The sequence below is a fragment of the Lepisma saccharinum genome, chromosome 28 (assembly GCF_977018435.1).
Source record: "Lepisma saccharinum chromosome 28, izLepSacc3.1, whole genome shotgun sequence".
NCBI lineage: Eukaryota > Metazoa > Arthropoda > Insecta > Zygentoma > Lepismatidae > Lepisma > Lepisma saccharinum.
The window spans coordinates 21,195,306-21,212,031 of record NC_139256.1 but is presented as its reverse complement, the minus strand read 5'-3'; the positions used below and the strand labels follow the sequence as shown (position 1 = coordinate 21,212,031).

Genomic DNA, 16,726 nt, shown 5'->3' with positions numbered 1-16,726 from the left:
TATCAACAAGAAAATAATTTACAATAATATGCTGTACTGCAACCTTCATGTTTCAGACCAAACATTAAAATACGCGGTTCATATTATTTATGTTAAATTGAGTTGTTATTGTGTTGGTTCACTTTAAGCAAAGTAAGGCTAATCGGTACTGGACCTACAGTTTTAAAGTGAGATTCGAACCACTGTGTGCCTCAACCGGGTATCGAATGTTTTTACGTTAAAAATTCCTTCTCTAGTCTAACTTGCCTCTGTTATGCAAATTATTGTAATATCATCATCATCAATATTCTGCCTTCAGTGACATTTATAAGACGTTAATGGAACTAGGCTGCATTTTGCACACTAACGAGGCTGTGGCGTCTGGATCCATGGCCAGTATAATTATCTTGTGTTGTGTACTGCCGATGTGTGTTGGTGATTGTCCCTTCATGTATTTCATCTTATCAACTTTTATGTTCACCTTTGCAATAAGCCAAACGTTTCAATAGTCTCCATGTAACGTTTAACGAAACTGAGCATATACCCTGTGAAGAAATTTAGAACTACAGAACTGTTCATAGGAAATTTCAATGAATAAATCTTAACATGGAATTTTAATGAATAAATCTTAACATGGAATTTCAATGAATAAATCTTAACATGGAATTTCAATGAATAAATCTTAGCATGGAATTTCAATGAAAAAATCTTAGTGTATACACAATTGTTAATTTGTATATATACCTTAATCACTGACTCATCAACATACAGTCAAACGCAAACCCATGGATTAGAAACCTGAAATTTTATTGGCGTCTTTCTCGCATGACGTAAGCACACACTAAGAAGGATTTTTTTTCCGAAATTCAATCTTTAAGGTGCACCTAGCTGGTGAGAAAAGTTTACAGCCTAAATCCCTTAAATTTTTACCAAATGTTCTCAACAGGTGGTGCTGTGTGTATTATACATCTTAATATGATTTATATTTAACAGATATATAAATAAACGGATTAACAACTCGTTCGTTATTCTTGTAAATGCTAATTTATGATACCAACCGTTATTGTGCTAAACAAATACTTTATAATTAAAGAGTTAGCTGCAAGAAAGGCGTAACTCGGAAAGCATAGTTTGGAGATAATGAAGATAATATATTTGTTGCAAGAATGTAACGATATTCGTGTACATCTCAGAGATATGTATGTTCTTTTCATTTCAACGAATTTCATGCTTAAGATTTCAATATTGTACGAGAATGGAGCATTTCAAAAAATACTAAATTACGTCCTCCCTCCGTAGAAGGTGGTCGAAAAATAACATGTATTTTGTAATGCTGTGAAATTCTTATATTTATAATATTCCCATATGGAGGGCTAGAATCAAGCTTACTCTACAGTAGTGAGGATGATTACAATATTTTAGATTACAAAAAATACGAATTTTTATTAGATTGTTATCAGAAAATTCAAACTAAATAATCCCATGTAGTTCAACGTTATGAATTTAACTTGAAGAACATATACACACTATCCCAGTGTCATGGTGAAACATGTTCTAACAAAAGTATGGTAATATTCATTTGTCACTGTCTTACGGTTGCGTCGTCGGTCCCGGTTCGATACCCGGTGGAGGCACATTGTGGTTCGGATCCCACTTTAAACTGTAGGTCCCGTCCCGATTAGCCTTACTCTGCTTAAAGTGGACTTATAAAATCAATTCAATCAGTCACTGTCTTACTAACAATCGATGATTACCATACCATTTAGGATTTGCTTCCTGAAATCTTTATAAACCAATATTTTTCATCACCGTTGACAAATTTCAGAATGGCCACATGTGCCAACGCACCCAGGAATTTTAAATTAGTCAATCAATCAATTACTGAAAACAAAGCTGAAATAAGCAGTCCCCTTTCGTGATTTAGATGCTGCAGGTTTATGCATTATAACAATTAATTGTTATAATTAATAACACAAGACATTGTGTTGAAATGTGATCAGCCACCACATAGACCCTTTTGTAACCATCACTGACAAGGAAGGTTGTCTAAGTCTCCACCCTCCGATTTCCATGAAACTTGGCAGGTGTATAGAGAGGTCCAAAGGAAGAAATTCGTGTTTTTTTGTTTCAGCTAAAAAACTGTTTTAGGGAGCAAAACCCCCTCAAATGTCAAGATGAAGACAAATTGAAGTGAGGATCTGACCCCTGTGTCCCTCTCCGATTTCCATGAAAAATGGCAGGTGTAAAGAGGGGCCCTATGCCCCCTGTTTCTTCCTATGCCATATTTACGTGGTTTCGGGGTCAATCCCCACTTCAATTTCTCCTAATCTTGACATTTGGGGTTGGGGGGTTGCTCCCTAAAACAGTTTTTTAGCTGAAACACAAAAACACGCACATCTTCCTTTTGGGCCCCCTCCATGCACCTGCCAAATTTCATGGAAATCGGAGTGGGACACAGGGGTCAGATCCCGGCGTCAATTTGTCTTCATATTGACATTTGAGAGGGTTTCGCCCCCTAAAACTGTTTTTTTTTTTTTTAGCTGGAACACAAAAACACGTATTTCGTCCTTTGGGCCCCTCTATACACCTGCCAAGTTTCATGGAAATCGGAGGGGGACACTGAGATAACCTTCCTTGTCAGTGAAAATACACCGTTCAAAAGAACAGACGAAAAAAGTTCCAGACGAAGAATTATTTATTGTTTAGTTATCTTCGACCTTATTGTCTGCAATTCTCCTTTTGACTACCTACATCTCTTATATTATATAACAGACCCATTAAGTCCATCATGGAGAACCCTACCGTGTCCACTGTGGGCAATCTTGGCTTCGGGGAACCTGCCACTCCTGCAGAGCAACAAATTTGGCTTGTCGTAAATTTCTTGGTCCTGTTTGGCAACCGATTAGGCTAGAACTTTCTCCTCGCCTCACCTGCTGCGCCAAAGGGTACCGAAAACTCAGGGTTTCCTCAAGACGTGTGGCTATTATAATGCGTCTCCACTTGTTGTAGATATGGCGGCTTCATATGTTGCCCTACTAAATGGCCAGGGCGTGGTTGGACATGCCATTGTGGATGGAGTCCCTTTTTTATGCACTTTGCGAAGCTTCTCTGTGAAGACTTGAGGATTGCAAGAATTTCCAAAGATCTTATGTACATGGCGGTGTGTATGTACCTCAAGAATTGGAGGTGTCCAGCCTTCACGTGCCTAAAGATATTTAGTCTGGGAAAGATAATGTCTGAGAACTAATTACAACAGAAATGAAACCTGCCTCTGTAGTAAAAAAAAAAAAATGTGAGGAATCCAATTTTAAAGAGTTTACAACTCTCTGACTTGTTGGTTCGCCATTTTGAATGATGCCAAAAATTGATCTTGAAAATTTAAAAAAATATAATACAGTAAAACCTTGGTAATCCTGACCTCGATAAGCCGGACTTCGCTTAATCCGGACAGGCAAAAGGTAATGAAAAATGCAGAATGGAAAGTGTTAAATGTGGCTAGGTCAACAAGAGGAACATCCCCAAAGAAAAGGCAGTCAACCACTGATGAAATTCTGTATCCCGCAGACTTTGTACTGTACGGTATAGTGTATTTAGGCCTATACCCTTTAAATACACCATAATAAACGTGTTTTGTTGCTATAAATGGAGTTTTAATGCACTTTCTACTGTTCTTTTAGGTTAGTTCAGTTAATCCGGACTTTCGTTAAACCGGTCAACTTATCCCCCCATTAGTCCGGATTAACGAGGTTTTACTGTATCTCGAAAACGCTGCATTGCACACAAAATACAAAGATAACCAAAATGAAGGAGCATAACCTTTTCTAAATTATGGTTTTTCGTTTGACAGAGATACCATAAATCTTAATTGAATTAGAAAACTTCAAATATTTTCTTTGGTGTCCGCGGTGGCTCAGATGGTCGGCCACCGTGGCGGAGTGGTTAGCACATCGCGCTACGACGCCGGGGGTCCCGGGTTCGAATCCTGGCTCGGATATGGATGTTTGTGATTGTGTGTCCTGAAAAGTCCTGAAATTGAAATATGAATAAAATGAAATGATATGAGTGAATGAAGGGTGATGGGGGAAGCTTCCGCATAGGGGCTTTTCTTTAAAAAAAAAAAAAAAAAAGTCGGTAACGCATCTGACTACCATGTTCAAGGTCCCGGGTTCGATCCCCGGCCGGTTCAAAATCCGGGAACTTTTCTAACGTTGGAAGCGGCCCCGGCGCCCACCCAGCGTCGAATGACATGGGTACCTAGATCATCTGCATATGTAAACCATATATTAAAACCTTCAGATGTCTTTTGAACATTGTCCATCTTTGTGCTCATTGTGCAATTATAAAGTTAGAACAAAATGTTTACTAAAACAACTTGGACCAGTATGTATGGTTAAATCCTTCTTTTATATACGTCATGCTTGTAAATAAACACTGCAGCAATAGATGGCGCTGGTTATCCTAATTTGATAAATGCTTGAATAGCCTGATGAGTGTTATCAGGTGACAGGAAGAATGGACAATTCAAACAATAATTTGTTTGGTTTTAAAAATAATAATATGCTCACTCGCGTGTTGAATAAGGTTTAGTACAATTGGTTACCGAGCACCATTATGTTAATGTAATGTGTTTGGAATATAATATAAAAATAATGTAGATAAATCCTTGGTGAAATTGTTACCTGTCAGATATTTGTCTTTTACCACATATTTTGAGAATAATTGTTTCAGCAAACTATTGCCTTTTTATTGTTGTAATGAGCAGAAGTGTGTTAGGATACCATTAAATCAGTTCATCATTCCTTCTCATCGTCACGCCATGAACCCAAGAAGTAGAAAAGCAACGTAATGTATATTAACAGTAAGATACACAAGTATTGCTCGGCAAATTGTCCATAACTATTTTCATTAATTTTTCTCCTGCATCTTACGTGTTCATAAGGAATATATTTAAATATGTCGGTGCAAAGGGTATCAGCATCTTGTCTGGAGTTTTATTTCAAATCTTTAAACTCTCGTTGGGTTAAACGAAGTGCAAGAACATGGTGGTAATACTTATGTATCTCACTGTACAACTGTGGTCGAGCGTGGTAGTGGACAAATTTCTTCTCCATCATTGGAACAAAATTCTATCGAAGCAAAACGCAATGTTTACCCATTATCCTTAAAACTGCATGTGAATTAATGAAAATGAATTAATAGAAACGAGTGATATTTTGTGTACTGTTATCTTTGCACACAACTGTACAACAAATTTATCCTCACTCATTTTTAAAGCCACTGACACAAATAAACATGTGCTGTATAGGGTGATGTAATTGTTTTCTTAGTTTATTTTAACGTTTGATTTACTTGTGTTTTGTATTGTGTCCCACCGTGACACCAAAGAAACAATTAATTTCTCCTTTAACTGGTACATTCCCCCCCAACTCCACTAGAATATTCAAAGGTCAATTACCTTCTCTCTTTGTCTTAAATAATTATTTTTCATTTGACAATTCAGAAAAATTAAAATAAATATATTATTAAGTGAAGAGGCAGTGTTTTGTCTGTCCCACAGATGACACAAAATTGTTCACTTACAGCTATAAATCTGGTAAAGTATTTTAAGGGTGTTTAATAAATAGTGTCAAGTTCCTTATTTCATTGCACAGTAACTGTATGATAAATGTTGCTTAACTATCAGTAGAATTGTTATTTTAATATCAAAATAGTCCGCGTGACAATGGAATTCTCTGTATTTGTTTCAGATTTTGGAATATCCTGGCGGTTTTTTAAAAGGAGACGAAATTTCAAAAACGTCTTGGCTGGTGTCGGCCATAGGTCTAGCCAAGCCTTAAGCGTAGCCATCTGTTGTATTCTGTTTAATAATCATGTAACGTTAACCACTACTCCTATTGCATTATGATACGCCTTTTGATAGCCTTGCACCAATAAATAGGAACTTGTGTAGTAATCAGTGTGTATCCAAATTGTTCATCTTCATAAAAATATGAGGACTTGTATATATCACGTTACCCTGCATTATAGAACAAGTGATGCCACTTTTTTTGTACAAGACAATGCGTAATATGAAAAAGGGTAATATAATTAAGCCTTGTTTCCATATTGAAACCAATAAGTTGCTGACCAAGGCAGTTTATTAAGGTAAAAACACTTAACACGTAACGTTTCGACCCTGTATCAGGGTCTTCCTCAGACGAAGAACTAAACTAAAAAGTTTAGTTCTTCGTCTGAGGAAGACCCTGATACAGGGTCGAAACGTTACGTGTTAAGTGTTTTTACCTTAATAAACTGCCTTGGTCAGCAACTTATTGGTTTGAAAAAGGGTGAAGAAATGAAAACGGCAGTCGTTTATTTTTTATATTTTTAATGGTGATTCATTGAAAATGATGTATTTTTGACAGATGTAGCACAGAATCAAATGCATCGTGAGAAATGTAGAAGTGGCTGATTTCGATGACTTAGGAATGCGGAAGTTGGTTGACTGGTGGTGGCGAGTTGAGGTTGACCTGCAACAAAAAAGAAACATGTTTGACATTAGAGATTTGTTCAACATCAAAAATGTGTCTTTTAAACTACTTCTAGCACATGGAGGGAAATGATACTTGGAAAAAGAAGTCACGCATGGAAGAAGTTGGAACTTTGACAAGTTTAAAAATTTTAATATGTTGTTTTACTAGTACCTTGAGGATTGAATGTATAGACTAATGTACGAGAAATGTAAAAATCCGTTAACGTAAAATCGGGGTTTCACTGTATTAGGGATGGGCCAATATGAATTTTTATTGGTACTCTATCAATCTGAGCAAACAGTTGATACTGATACAGTATCGATATAAACTTTTCTGATCCGATATAAAATTACAAATGTTCTATGAATAATTGATTACACCCTCCGAAGTGATATCTGTAATATCTAACGTAACCACATACAATTGTTGTAATACATGACACATTTAAAGAAAAATAATACACAGCATTAACTGGAAGATTATTAATAATAATGGAGTCTTAAGCACATAAGGAACTAAAAATTATCTACTCGAAGAAGAGTGGTCGAATTTCAAAGCAAATGGTATTGAATAATCAGAAAGGAAATGGTTGCATTGCTGACGAACTAGAAAGAGCTGTTCGTCATTATAGAAACACGTGAGGTTTTTAATGTAACTTATATTATTTACATACTTTGTGTATGTAGTTGTCTTCTCAATTTTAGTCAAAATGATTTTATCCCTAGAGAGAGACATCTAGTGACCAATGCCTAAACTTCTGTACAAAATAGCTCAAGATATGTAATTTTATAAATATAGAATTAATTGTACGGCTTGACCTGTGTAGACCAATGTTACATGAGTACATGAGGGAACAAAGATAAGAATTGTGTCGTAAAGGACTAGAAGCAGTGATGTGCGTCTACGCGTAAACAACGATAGTCTACATTCTACACGTAGACTATTTTATACACGTAGAGTATGTAATGTATGTAAACAACATGGCGAAAGGTGATAACTTAGCAAAGGGCGCCGTGGAATCAAAAGAAAATTATATTGCGTATCAGTTGCTGATGTGTGAGGAGAACTTTTCATACTCTTTCTTCCAAATTCGAACAATTTCTCACCCAGGAAGAAACCTAATATAGGAAATATTCTAGTGTTTTATGGGGAAAATACCACTCTTGCCTCACGACTGCCATCTGTTGTTCTTTTTTGCATACTATTTATCTTCTTCCATTGTTGATGATAGAAGAGAAGATAAATTTTGTTGTAAATAGGATTCTTTTCATTTCGTTAGGAACCAATATAGTTGAAAATGTCATTTTTCTTTCATGAAACCATTGAAAATTAATTTTAATGCACTTTAGATTGTCTACGTAGTCTATGTAAACTACAACCCAATGTAATCTACGCGTAGATTACATGTAGACAACGCATGTAGACGTAAACTTATAGTCTACGGCACATCACTGACTAGAAGTTATTAGGTTGTATACATATGCGAATGATGAGGTTTGTCTTGTAACTTAGCCTAAATATGAAGCAGACTTCGTATTGTTGGGCATGGGATACAAAATCATATATAAAGAATATAGGAGAAATATTTCGATAAAAAAAAACGACCAGTTGCTTTGTAAAGCAATATTTTATGAGTTGACCTCACTAAATTTAACCTCACAGTTTATGAACTCAATTTAAAAGGATACTTAGAGAAAAATCTAAAAATGTTTTCATCAAATAGCAGAAACGGAAAGAACATTATTGAGATGGGTGGCTGATGAGTTCTAGACGTTAGAAAAGGAGGGATGCTGATTGAGGGAGAGGTCGAAGTTCGAATCGAAGTATCGAAGTAAAGTCTTTAGATTTCTGAGTGTTTTCTGCCTGTAGCAGTGCCGGATCTACAAGCCGCAAAACCCGGGAGGGAGGGAGGCGAGTAAGCTTTGAAGGGGGCACTCAGCCATTGACAGTAGAGGGTCCGCGTGTGTAAAAAAATAAACGTAGTTACTCAGGGGTTCAGAAACGAATAGGCTACAATATATGCAGGCTAAGGTAAAGTTATAGTTCCCTCTGCATATAGCACCGTGTCATGAAGACACATTTATGGTATGTGGGGGCTAGGGCCCCACATTTTTGATGTCGGCCATCTTAGAGGTGATGCGATCAGTACCACGCTCTAGCAGCCTTTACCCCCACCGGATACCATTTGATTTGAGGCTGGGTGGGTCCTAGAACCGCTATATGCGGGAACAAAGCCGGAAACATTCCGATCTTAGATCACCCACCCCGGTTTTCCCCCGTGGCAGTCAGACTAGAATCAAATCAGGCTAGTTTTGTACGAGAAATGCAGTGTTGAAGAAGGTTTCTTCAATCTATCTGCATAGTTGGCTGCATGATTGTAACAAAAGTATCATTTTCCAGGTGTCAGAAAACAGTGTCATCACATCCACCACCTTTACAAATATCTGAATTGAATTCAATATAGCGGCCACCATTATGTGTTCCGCTTGGAATACGCCAATTTGGTTCCCCTTAAACCTAACCTGTTCCTATCATGACCAATTGTACCCAGCCTAACTCCTTTACTTTTTATAGGGGGTGTTAAGGTACTTTTGAATCACCCTGTAGACTGTTGTATGTGACTTTGTCAACATGAAACAAAAAATTACACACACATCCTTCATCCTTCTTCGAGCTTGATCCTTCATCATATATATATATATATATATATATATATATATATATATATTGGTAATATTTTGCGGGGGGGGGTAAGATTTGTAGATCCGGCACTGGTCTATAGTTTTCTAAACTTCACAAATAATCTTATAATGTTTATGCATCCATAAAAGTGTGATAGCTGACAACAGATGTAGCGATTCCTAAGTAATATAAAGCGTACAGTAAAGTGAAAGGTTTTGGAACCCACGAATCTAAGTATAAAAACTAATTTCATGTGGAAAAAGACCAAAAAATGCTAACATAATTCTCAACAACTTATCGCACCAAACTCAAAAACCTTCCTGGTCAAGCGTCGTATTTCGCCTTCCGCCACCAGGCTTAATGTTTTAGGCTAACTGTAGCGTTTTTACGCCAAGAGATTTAGGCCTAGCAAGCCTAACCTAACGGCACTTACGTCAGAAAATGACGCTTGACCAAGAAGGTGTTTGAGTTTGGTGCGATGAGTCATACCCATTACTTACTATTTAACCGAGGTATCCGTATCCGCCGTAGCCGAGACCGTATCCACCGTAGCCAAGACCGCCGTATCCTGGGTAGCCGTATCCTCCGTATCCGCCGTAGCCAAGACCGTATCCTCCGTAGCCAAGACCGCCGTATCCTGGGTAGCCGTATCCACCATAGCCCAAACCATAGCCTCCGTAGCCGAGACCAAGGGCTCCTCGCTTCTGCTTGTTAGCCTCCTGGGCGAAGGCCACGGCGAAGAGGGCGAGGACAAGAATGGCAGCCTGCAACAGAGAGATCATTGTTAAGGATGGCACATGTATACAATGCGGATATGCATTTTGTCGGTTTAGTTGACAATCTGTACAAGCCTTGTATGCAAGTCTTTGAACTGGTTGATGGAGTAATTTGTTGCTTACTTCGTTGAAAAATTAACTATTTTACAGTTACTATCGTTAAGAGTATCTCTTTTACAGTCAATGCGTTGAGAAATAACAATTCTTACAGTCACTTTCGTTAAGAGTATCTACGTTAGAGTAAATGCGTTGAAAAAACAACTATTTTTACAATTGATTTCGTTAAGAGTATCTATTTTAGAGTTAATCCGTTGAAAAAATGCATTAACTTTCGTTAATAGTGTCTATTTTTAGAGTTAATGCGTTGAAAAATAACTATTTTTGCAGTTACTGTCGATAAGAGTACTATCTATTTTAGAGTAATGCGTTAAAAACAACTATCTTTACAGTTACTTTCGTTAAGAGTATCAATGTTAAAGTTACTGTATTGAAATACAACTATTTTACAGTTACTTTCGTTAGAGTTATGTCATTGGATAAGTGTCTATTGAAAGGTACTTTCGTTGAAAGAGAAACAGTCGGAATTACTCTTCTCGAAAAGCTATAGAGTTAATTAGTTCAAAAAGTAAGTCCATTCAATTCCTTAAAACAGCTTCCTTACTTTAACAATTTCTTCTCGCTGGACTTGGCTAACATATGTTTCAGCTATGATCCTTAACATGCACTTAGGCAAAAAAATATTATGATATACTTAGCATCCTTACATGAATGGTCATTTCGTACATAACTTAAAATTTGTTTTTCGTAAAGTAGGTTTTCTAAGTCCACTTTATGAACAAATGGGCTAATCAGGACTCGACCTACAGTTTAAAATAGGATCCAGGACACTGTGTGTCTCCGCTGGGTATTGACGACGTTATCACATTAATTAATCGTAATTAAAAAAAATGTGTTCCACAATTTTCTTGACAATACTTTATGGTTTGATTCAACAACTAGGGCCTCCCCGATGGCGCAGTGGTATCGTCGTTGCCTTGTAATCAAGGGGTCCCGGGTTCGATGCCCGGTGGAGGCACAGAGTGGTTCGGATCCCACTTTAAACTGTAGGTCCAGTCCCGATTAGCCTTACTGTGCACAAAGTGGACTTAAAACATCAAATCTATCAATCAACCTTCAAGAACTCTCACGTTACAAACGAAAAAGTAACAATGAACAGAAGTGTAAGATTTAGAGGGGGAAGGGGTCTGCAGCCCCGGCCCTCCATCCAAAAAAAGGGGCTCAACTGTTCGTAAGTTGTATTGAAAAGGTCAACAAAATTGAGAAAAAAACGTGGCATGTATGAAATGTAGTAAAAATATTTAAAAAAATATACTAACCAGGTGACACAATGTGGCTTAATTGCTTTCACTAGAAATGTGTATACAAGGAAGTCCAATTTTGTTATCTCCTGGCCATCGTATTTACTCTAAATTTAGTAACTGGAAAATGTCGTGAATCCTCCTTGGTTAATTTTTTACCCAAAATTTGTGATGTGGTGGTTGGAAACCGAATTGGTCTCATAACACTTCACATGCATATACTGAGACTCACTATTGAGACGGTATACATACAGTTTCAGCCCATGATGTTCTGGTCCAATTTGATTAGATTTTGAGTTTCTGCCACTTTTGGCTAATCGCGACGATGAGGATGATATGATGACATTGATGAAGGGACACTAACAAAGAACACCCAGGCCGGGATTCGAACCCTGGCATCCTAGCGAGCTGTGCTCAAACACGGAGTTCGCATATACAGGTAGTGCGTTACACCACTGAAACGTATGGGCCCCAGTTTCAAAATTCTATTCGTATAGATGAGTAAGGAGGGTCTAGATGGAACACGTCCAAAAGGCACCTGTGCTCATTTTTGCCCGTGGTCCTCATTCAGGTCCGGGGGCTCTGCTGCAATTCCAGACCGAACAAGTATAACACACCACACTGATACTTACGAAAACCTTCATTGTTGATTCGTTGAGAGAGGGTTGACACTCGTTGTTTTCAATGTAGCAAAATATTGCAGAATGTCTTCACCAGACATGTTGGTCACTTTTATAGTATGGAGCACTGACCCGCCCCCCGCGTCAATACTCACGACCACTTCACTTTCACCTCTACGGATAGGAGCTACGTCTCGGCGAAAGAAAAAAAAAGAAAACATTCCTAAAAACACGCCTCCCATATCCACCAGTATTCACGGTCACCGACTTCCTGTTTGTCGTAGACACTGACCCGTAACAGGAGGGCCCGATTGCGAAGGGTGGCCGTAACTCCCTTTCGTAACCGCCCCCCCCCCCCTCTTCTGGTTCGCCGTGGCCTTTACTGAAAAGATATTTTCCGCTCTCACTTTTTCCTTGGAGACGGATTACTGCCCGTTTTGTTTTTTTCAAAAGGTTTTCGTCAATGGCGCTGGCAATTCTGATTTATGAAATGCCTCCGATTGTAGTGACGTAACAGCGCGGGGTCTTGAAATGTAAAAATACTTTTTGGAGGACAATATAGAAGGGAAGGCGTGGTCGTCGAACAATGGAAAGATTTGTGTGTGTTTACCATTGCGATGCTTTCAACGCTGTGATTGACAAGCAGCCTGCTTGCTGTCGACATTCCAACAGGTGTTGAAGATAGTCTTCGGGCTAATTTCTTTACATTTACCTTTAGTACTGCTGTAACCGGACCGATGATAGCACATAGGTCTCATCTTTTGTGTTCGATGAACGTAGCAATGGTCATATCGACTTTGTAGTTCGGATAGACCAAGCAAAGCTATTACGAACTGGAGAGCAAATCCACCGCATGTTCATTGTATACTTCATATAATCACTTTGGACTTGTCATACATCTAATATAATTATAACGTGATGTGTTTCCTAAGCATATAGCAATTCATATTATGAAGAAACTAATTCAATTAAGGTCCTTTTTAAGGGCATATTTTGGCATATTTGGCCATTTCTGCATGACAGAGCATATTTTTGATGGATTTTCGGTCATATTCAGCATATTTTTTTCATTTTCAAGAAATATAGTCATTTTCGAAGTGGATTCGTTCTTACTCCCATGATACTCGAGAGTTTTTTTTTTTAACTGCAGCAAAATCTTTTTCATTTTTGTTTGAAAATTTAGAGAAAGTATTCATTGTGCATTTCAACTCAAGGCCCATGAAGTGAACTAAAAATTGTACGTATCTGAAAATATCTCAGCATATAGATATTGATGTTTGAAACAGTCGTTATAAGGGCATATTTTTCAAATTATAATGCATATTTTGTAATATTTTAGGTCATAAAAGCATATTTTATTTTCCATATTTTTGACTTTTGTGATTTTTAGTTCATAAAAAATCCTAACCCTTGTTATGACTCTTCCCAAAGTCAGCTTTTAACTAATTTAGTTCCTGTCCATCCCAGCTCCTCACCTGCTACAGTCTATGTCCAAATCAGTTTTTGTATTCTTCCTTGCGTTTTCATATTTTGTATTTTAATTCCCCCTTTCTTGCTTATCCATTTTTTCATTACCTTACATGCGTTTGTTTTTCTGTATCTCCTTTTTACATTCTAACCTTCATTTCTTACTATCATATACCCTGTCCAAACTATCTCTGGAGCAAGGCTGCGCATAGCGTCAGAGAAGGTGGGAAATCGAGTGGGCAGAGCGAAGAAGTACACGCTGCTCGAAGGCTGGTAAATGCAGAAAACCCCCCCCCCCTCTCCACGCAATATCCCGTGGTCCAGAGATAGCTGGGACAGGGTATAGTGTAATTTCCTTAATATGCTTCTTCTTTTCTTTTCTCGTTAATATCTCATATTTTGATGTTATAGTAATAGAATAGAATCACCTTTGTGAATACATATTTCAATTGATACTTTACACTTTCTGAAAATCACTGTTATAGTATAGAAAATATAGGAAAATAAAACAGGAATTCATTCCATTCTTTTATGCTTACGAGGGTCACTATTTATATTTTGAGCCTTGGCAACACTGATTGAAGTTAGGCGCGATTTGACGTTTGCACGGAATCGTCTCGCATTATTGACCATAACGTACTTCAAATGTTTTGTCAATAGCTTCATTTGTGTTGTTTATGTTGCCTTGGAGATTGCGCGACAACAATAAAATGGAATTAACTCGTGAACATTTTCGAACGATGATTTTTTACGATTTTCGACGTGGATTATCAAGACAAGAGTGCATCGATCAACTTACTTCCACATTTGGCGATGAAGCCCCATCCTTTGCCACTGTGAAACGCTGGTATAACGAATTTAATCAGGCCGCCATTCGCTCACCGACGAGATTCGCGAAGGTCGTCCAAAATCAGTTGTTGTTCAAGAAAGCATTGATGCTGTGCAAAACCTAATACTGCAAGATCGTCATGTGACATACTGTGAGATTGAGGCAACCATAGGCATTAGTTCCACCAGCATATATAAAATATTACATGATCATTTAGCTGTGAGAAAGGTATGTTCTCGTTGGATCCCACACAATTTGACAAAAACTCAAAAAGACGCTCGCGTCAATTGGTGCAAACAAATGCTCAATAAATACAATCGTGGTGCTTCAAAAGACGTATGTAAGATTGTAACAGGTAACGAATCATGGATATATGCATATGAGCCGGAACGTAAACAGCAGTCGACTGTATGGGTGTTTCAAGATGAACCCAATCCAACAAAAGTTGTTCGCGCTCGAAGCACATCGAAACAAATGGTCGCCTGTTTTTTCGGGAAAACTGGTCATGTGGCAACTGTACCTTTAGAGGAACGTAGAACGGTCAACTCTGAATGGTACACAACAATTTGTTTGCCAGAGGTCTTAGGTCAAATACGGAAAACAAACAAACGCCGTCGGATCATTCTTCATCAAGACAATGCCAGCTGTCACACATCTCGTCTAACAACCGACTTTATGAACAGTCAAAAAATCGAATTGATGGGTCATCCGCCGTACAGTCCTGATTTGGCACTCAATGACTTCTTGTTCCCGAATGTCAAAAATAAATGGCGTGGACAACGATTTTCGTCGGCGGAAGACGCCGTTGATGCGTTCAAAAACCATATTATGGAGGTGTCTCAAGAAGATTGGAAAAACTGCTTTGACAAATGGTCCGAATGAATGCAAAAGTGTATTGACCATAAAGGAGAATACTTCGAGAAACAATAAAGCAGTTTTCAATGCCAAATTCCTGTTTTTTCATTGTTAGGCTCAAAATATAAATAGTGACCCTCGTATAATGCAAACAATATTGATGATACAGAGTTAAACCCTAAAACCACAATTATAGATTACTATTACAGAGTTAAAACAAAAACGAAGGCCAATACCTCCTCATTCCTGTACCTTGCAGGAAAGACAAAGCCAGTCCCTATTGTTTGGACAGTGGATGCTTCTTTAAGTTTATTTTGTGTGTTGCAGAGTGGAGCTCCCCTGAGGTCAGTGGTAGGGGGAGTTCATTCCATTCTTTTATATCGGTGACTATGAAAGAATTTCCACAGAGTGTTGTTTTGTGTACAGAAATCTCGAATTGTGTTTTGTGACGAAGATTAATTTGTTTTCGGAGGCAATTTGGCCATATAAATATTTAGATTCCTCGTTGTTCAGAATCCTGTACAATAACGACAATGCCAAAAATGTTATTTTTTACGTTCAGCTTTTTGCGTGACTTTTTGGATGAACCGGAAATCTACTTTTTTCCCCTTTTGCCTCTTGATTAAGGTTGTGCGATATTGATTTTTCGATATAGAAGTTCGATATTGTTTGAATATCGATAACTAGTCGATATATGGAGTATCAAAAATATCGATATCGACGATTCCGACAATACTGACACATCAAAATCTTTCATTTTGAAGTTTCGATTGCAGTATAGTCGAATCTGAAAATCATGTTCTTCTTCGGTGGAAGCGAAAATAGGAGTCCCATAACACAATGGAGTCTGTAGTTCTTGAACACACTAATCGAGAAACTGAAAATAAGCGAGTTTGAATGGTGCTGCATTCCTTATGTATACTTTAAGTCAAGCACAAGGTTGTGTATGGTGACAAATATAGGGATCCCCGTGGGGACAGGACTTTGGAGGACAATGATGAGATATTGCCTCTGATTACCATGGAAAGAAAATACGTGCAACAACCAATAAAAATGAGTTAGGTTCCTTTTTTATACATTGATTGATTGTTGATTAGTGGCCGCGGTGGCTCAGTCGGTAACGCGTCTGACTACCATGCTCAAGGTCCCGGGTTCGATCCCCGGCCGGTTCAAATCCGGGAACTTTTCTAACGGTGAAAGCGGCCCCGGCGCCCACCCAGCGTCGAGTAACATGGGTACCTGGGGGAAACCCTGGGGGGTAAAGGCGGTCAGGGGCGTGATGCTGATCACATCACCCCCACTCACGACCGGATCAAGATAGTGTGGGGCGTTACCCCCACACCCCCTATACGCCTTCATGGCGTGGTGCTATGCACAGGGGAACACTTTACCTTTTTTTTTACCTATCTTTTGTTGACACGTTCTTTAGTCAAAAGAACATGATATAAGTAAAAGAGCAAATAATAAGTTCACATGAAAGACTCGAGAGCCTTCACGCGATGCCTCCCAGGGTATGGGGTAATATCTCTCTTCGTTGTTCAAACCAAATAAAAATCAAAGTTAAGTTTGCACTAAGAAAAAGGAAGTCCATTTTACTTCTTTGCAAACTAAATATTTATATGCCTAATACATAATCTTCTTATAATTC

General features: G+C 38.2%; 1 protein-coding gene across 1 annotated transcript; it reads right to left on the bottom strand.

Moving 5' to 3' along the window:
• Positions 1-6,329: 6,329 nt before the first annotated feature.
• LOC145980981 (uncharacterized) lies at positions 6,330-12,001 on the bottom strand. The gene is made up of 3 exons (XM_083114071.1): positions 11,940-12,001; positions 9,674-9,937; positions 6,330-6,488 (listed from the first exon to the last, which is right to left on the bottom strand). The coding sequence occupies exons 1-2, from the start codon at positions 11,949-11,951 to the stop codon at positions 9,677-9,679; spliced, it is 273 nt and encodes a 90-aa protein (XP_082970197.1). The 5' UTR covers positions 11,952-12,001; the 3' UTR covers positions 6,330-6,488; positions 9,674-9,676.
• Between the last annotated feature and the right edge of the window lie 4,725 nt (positions 12,002-16,726).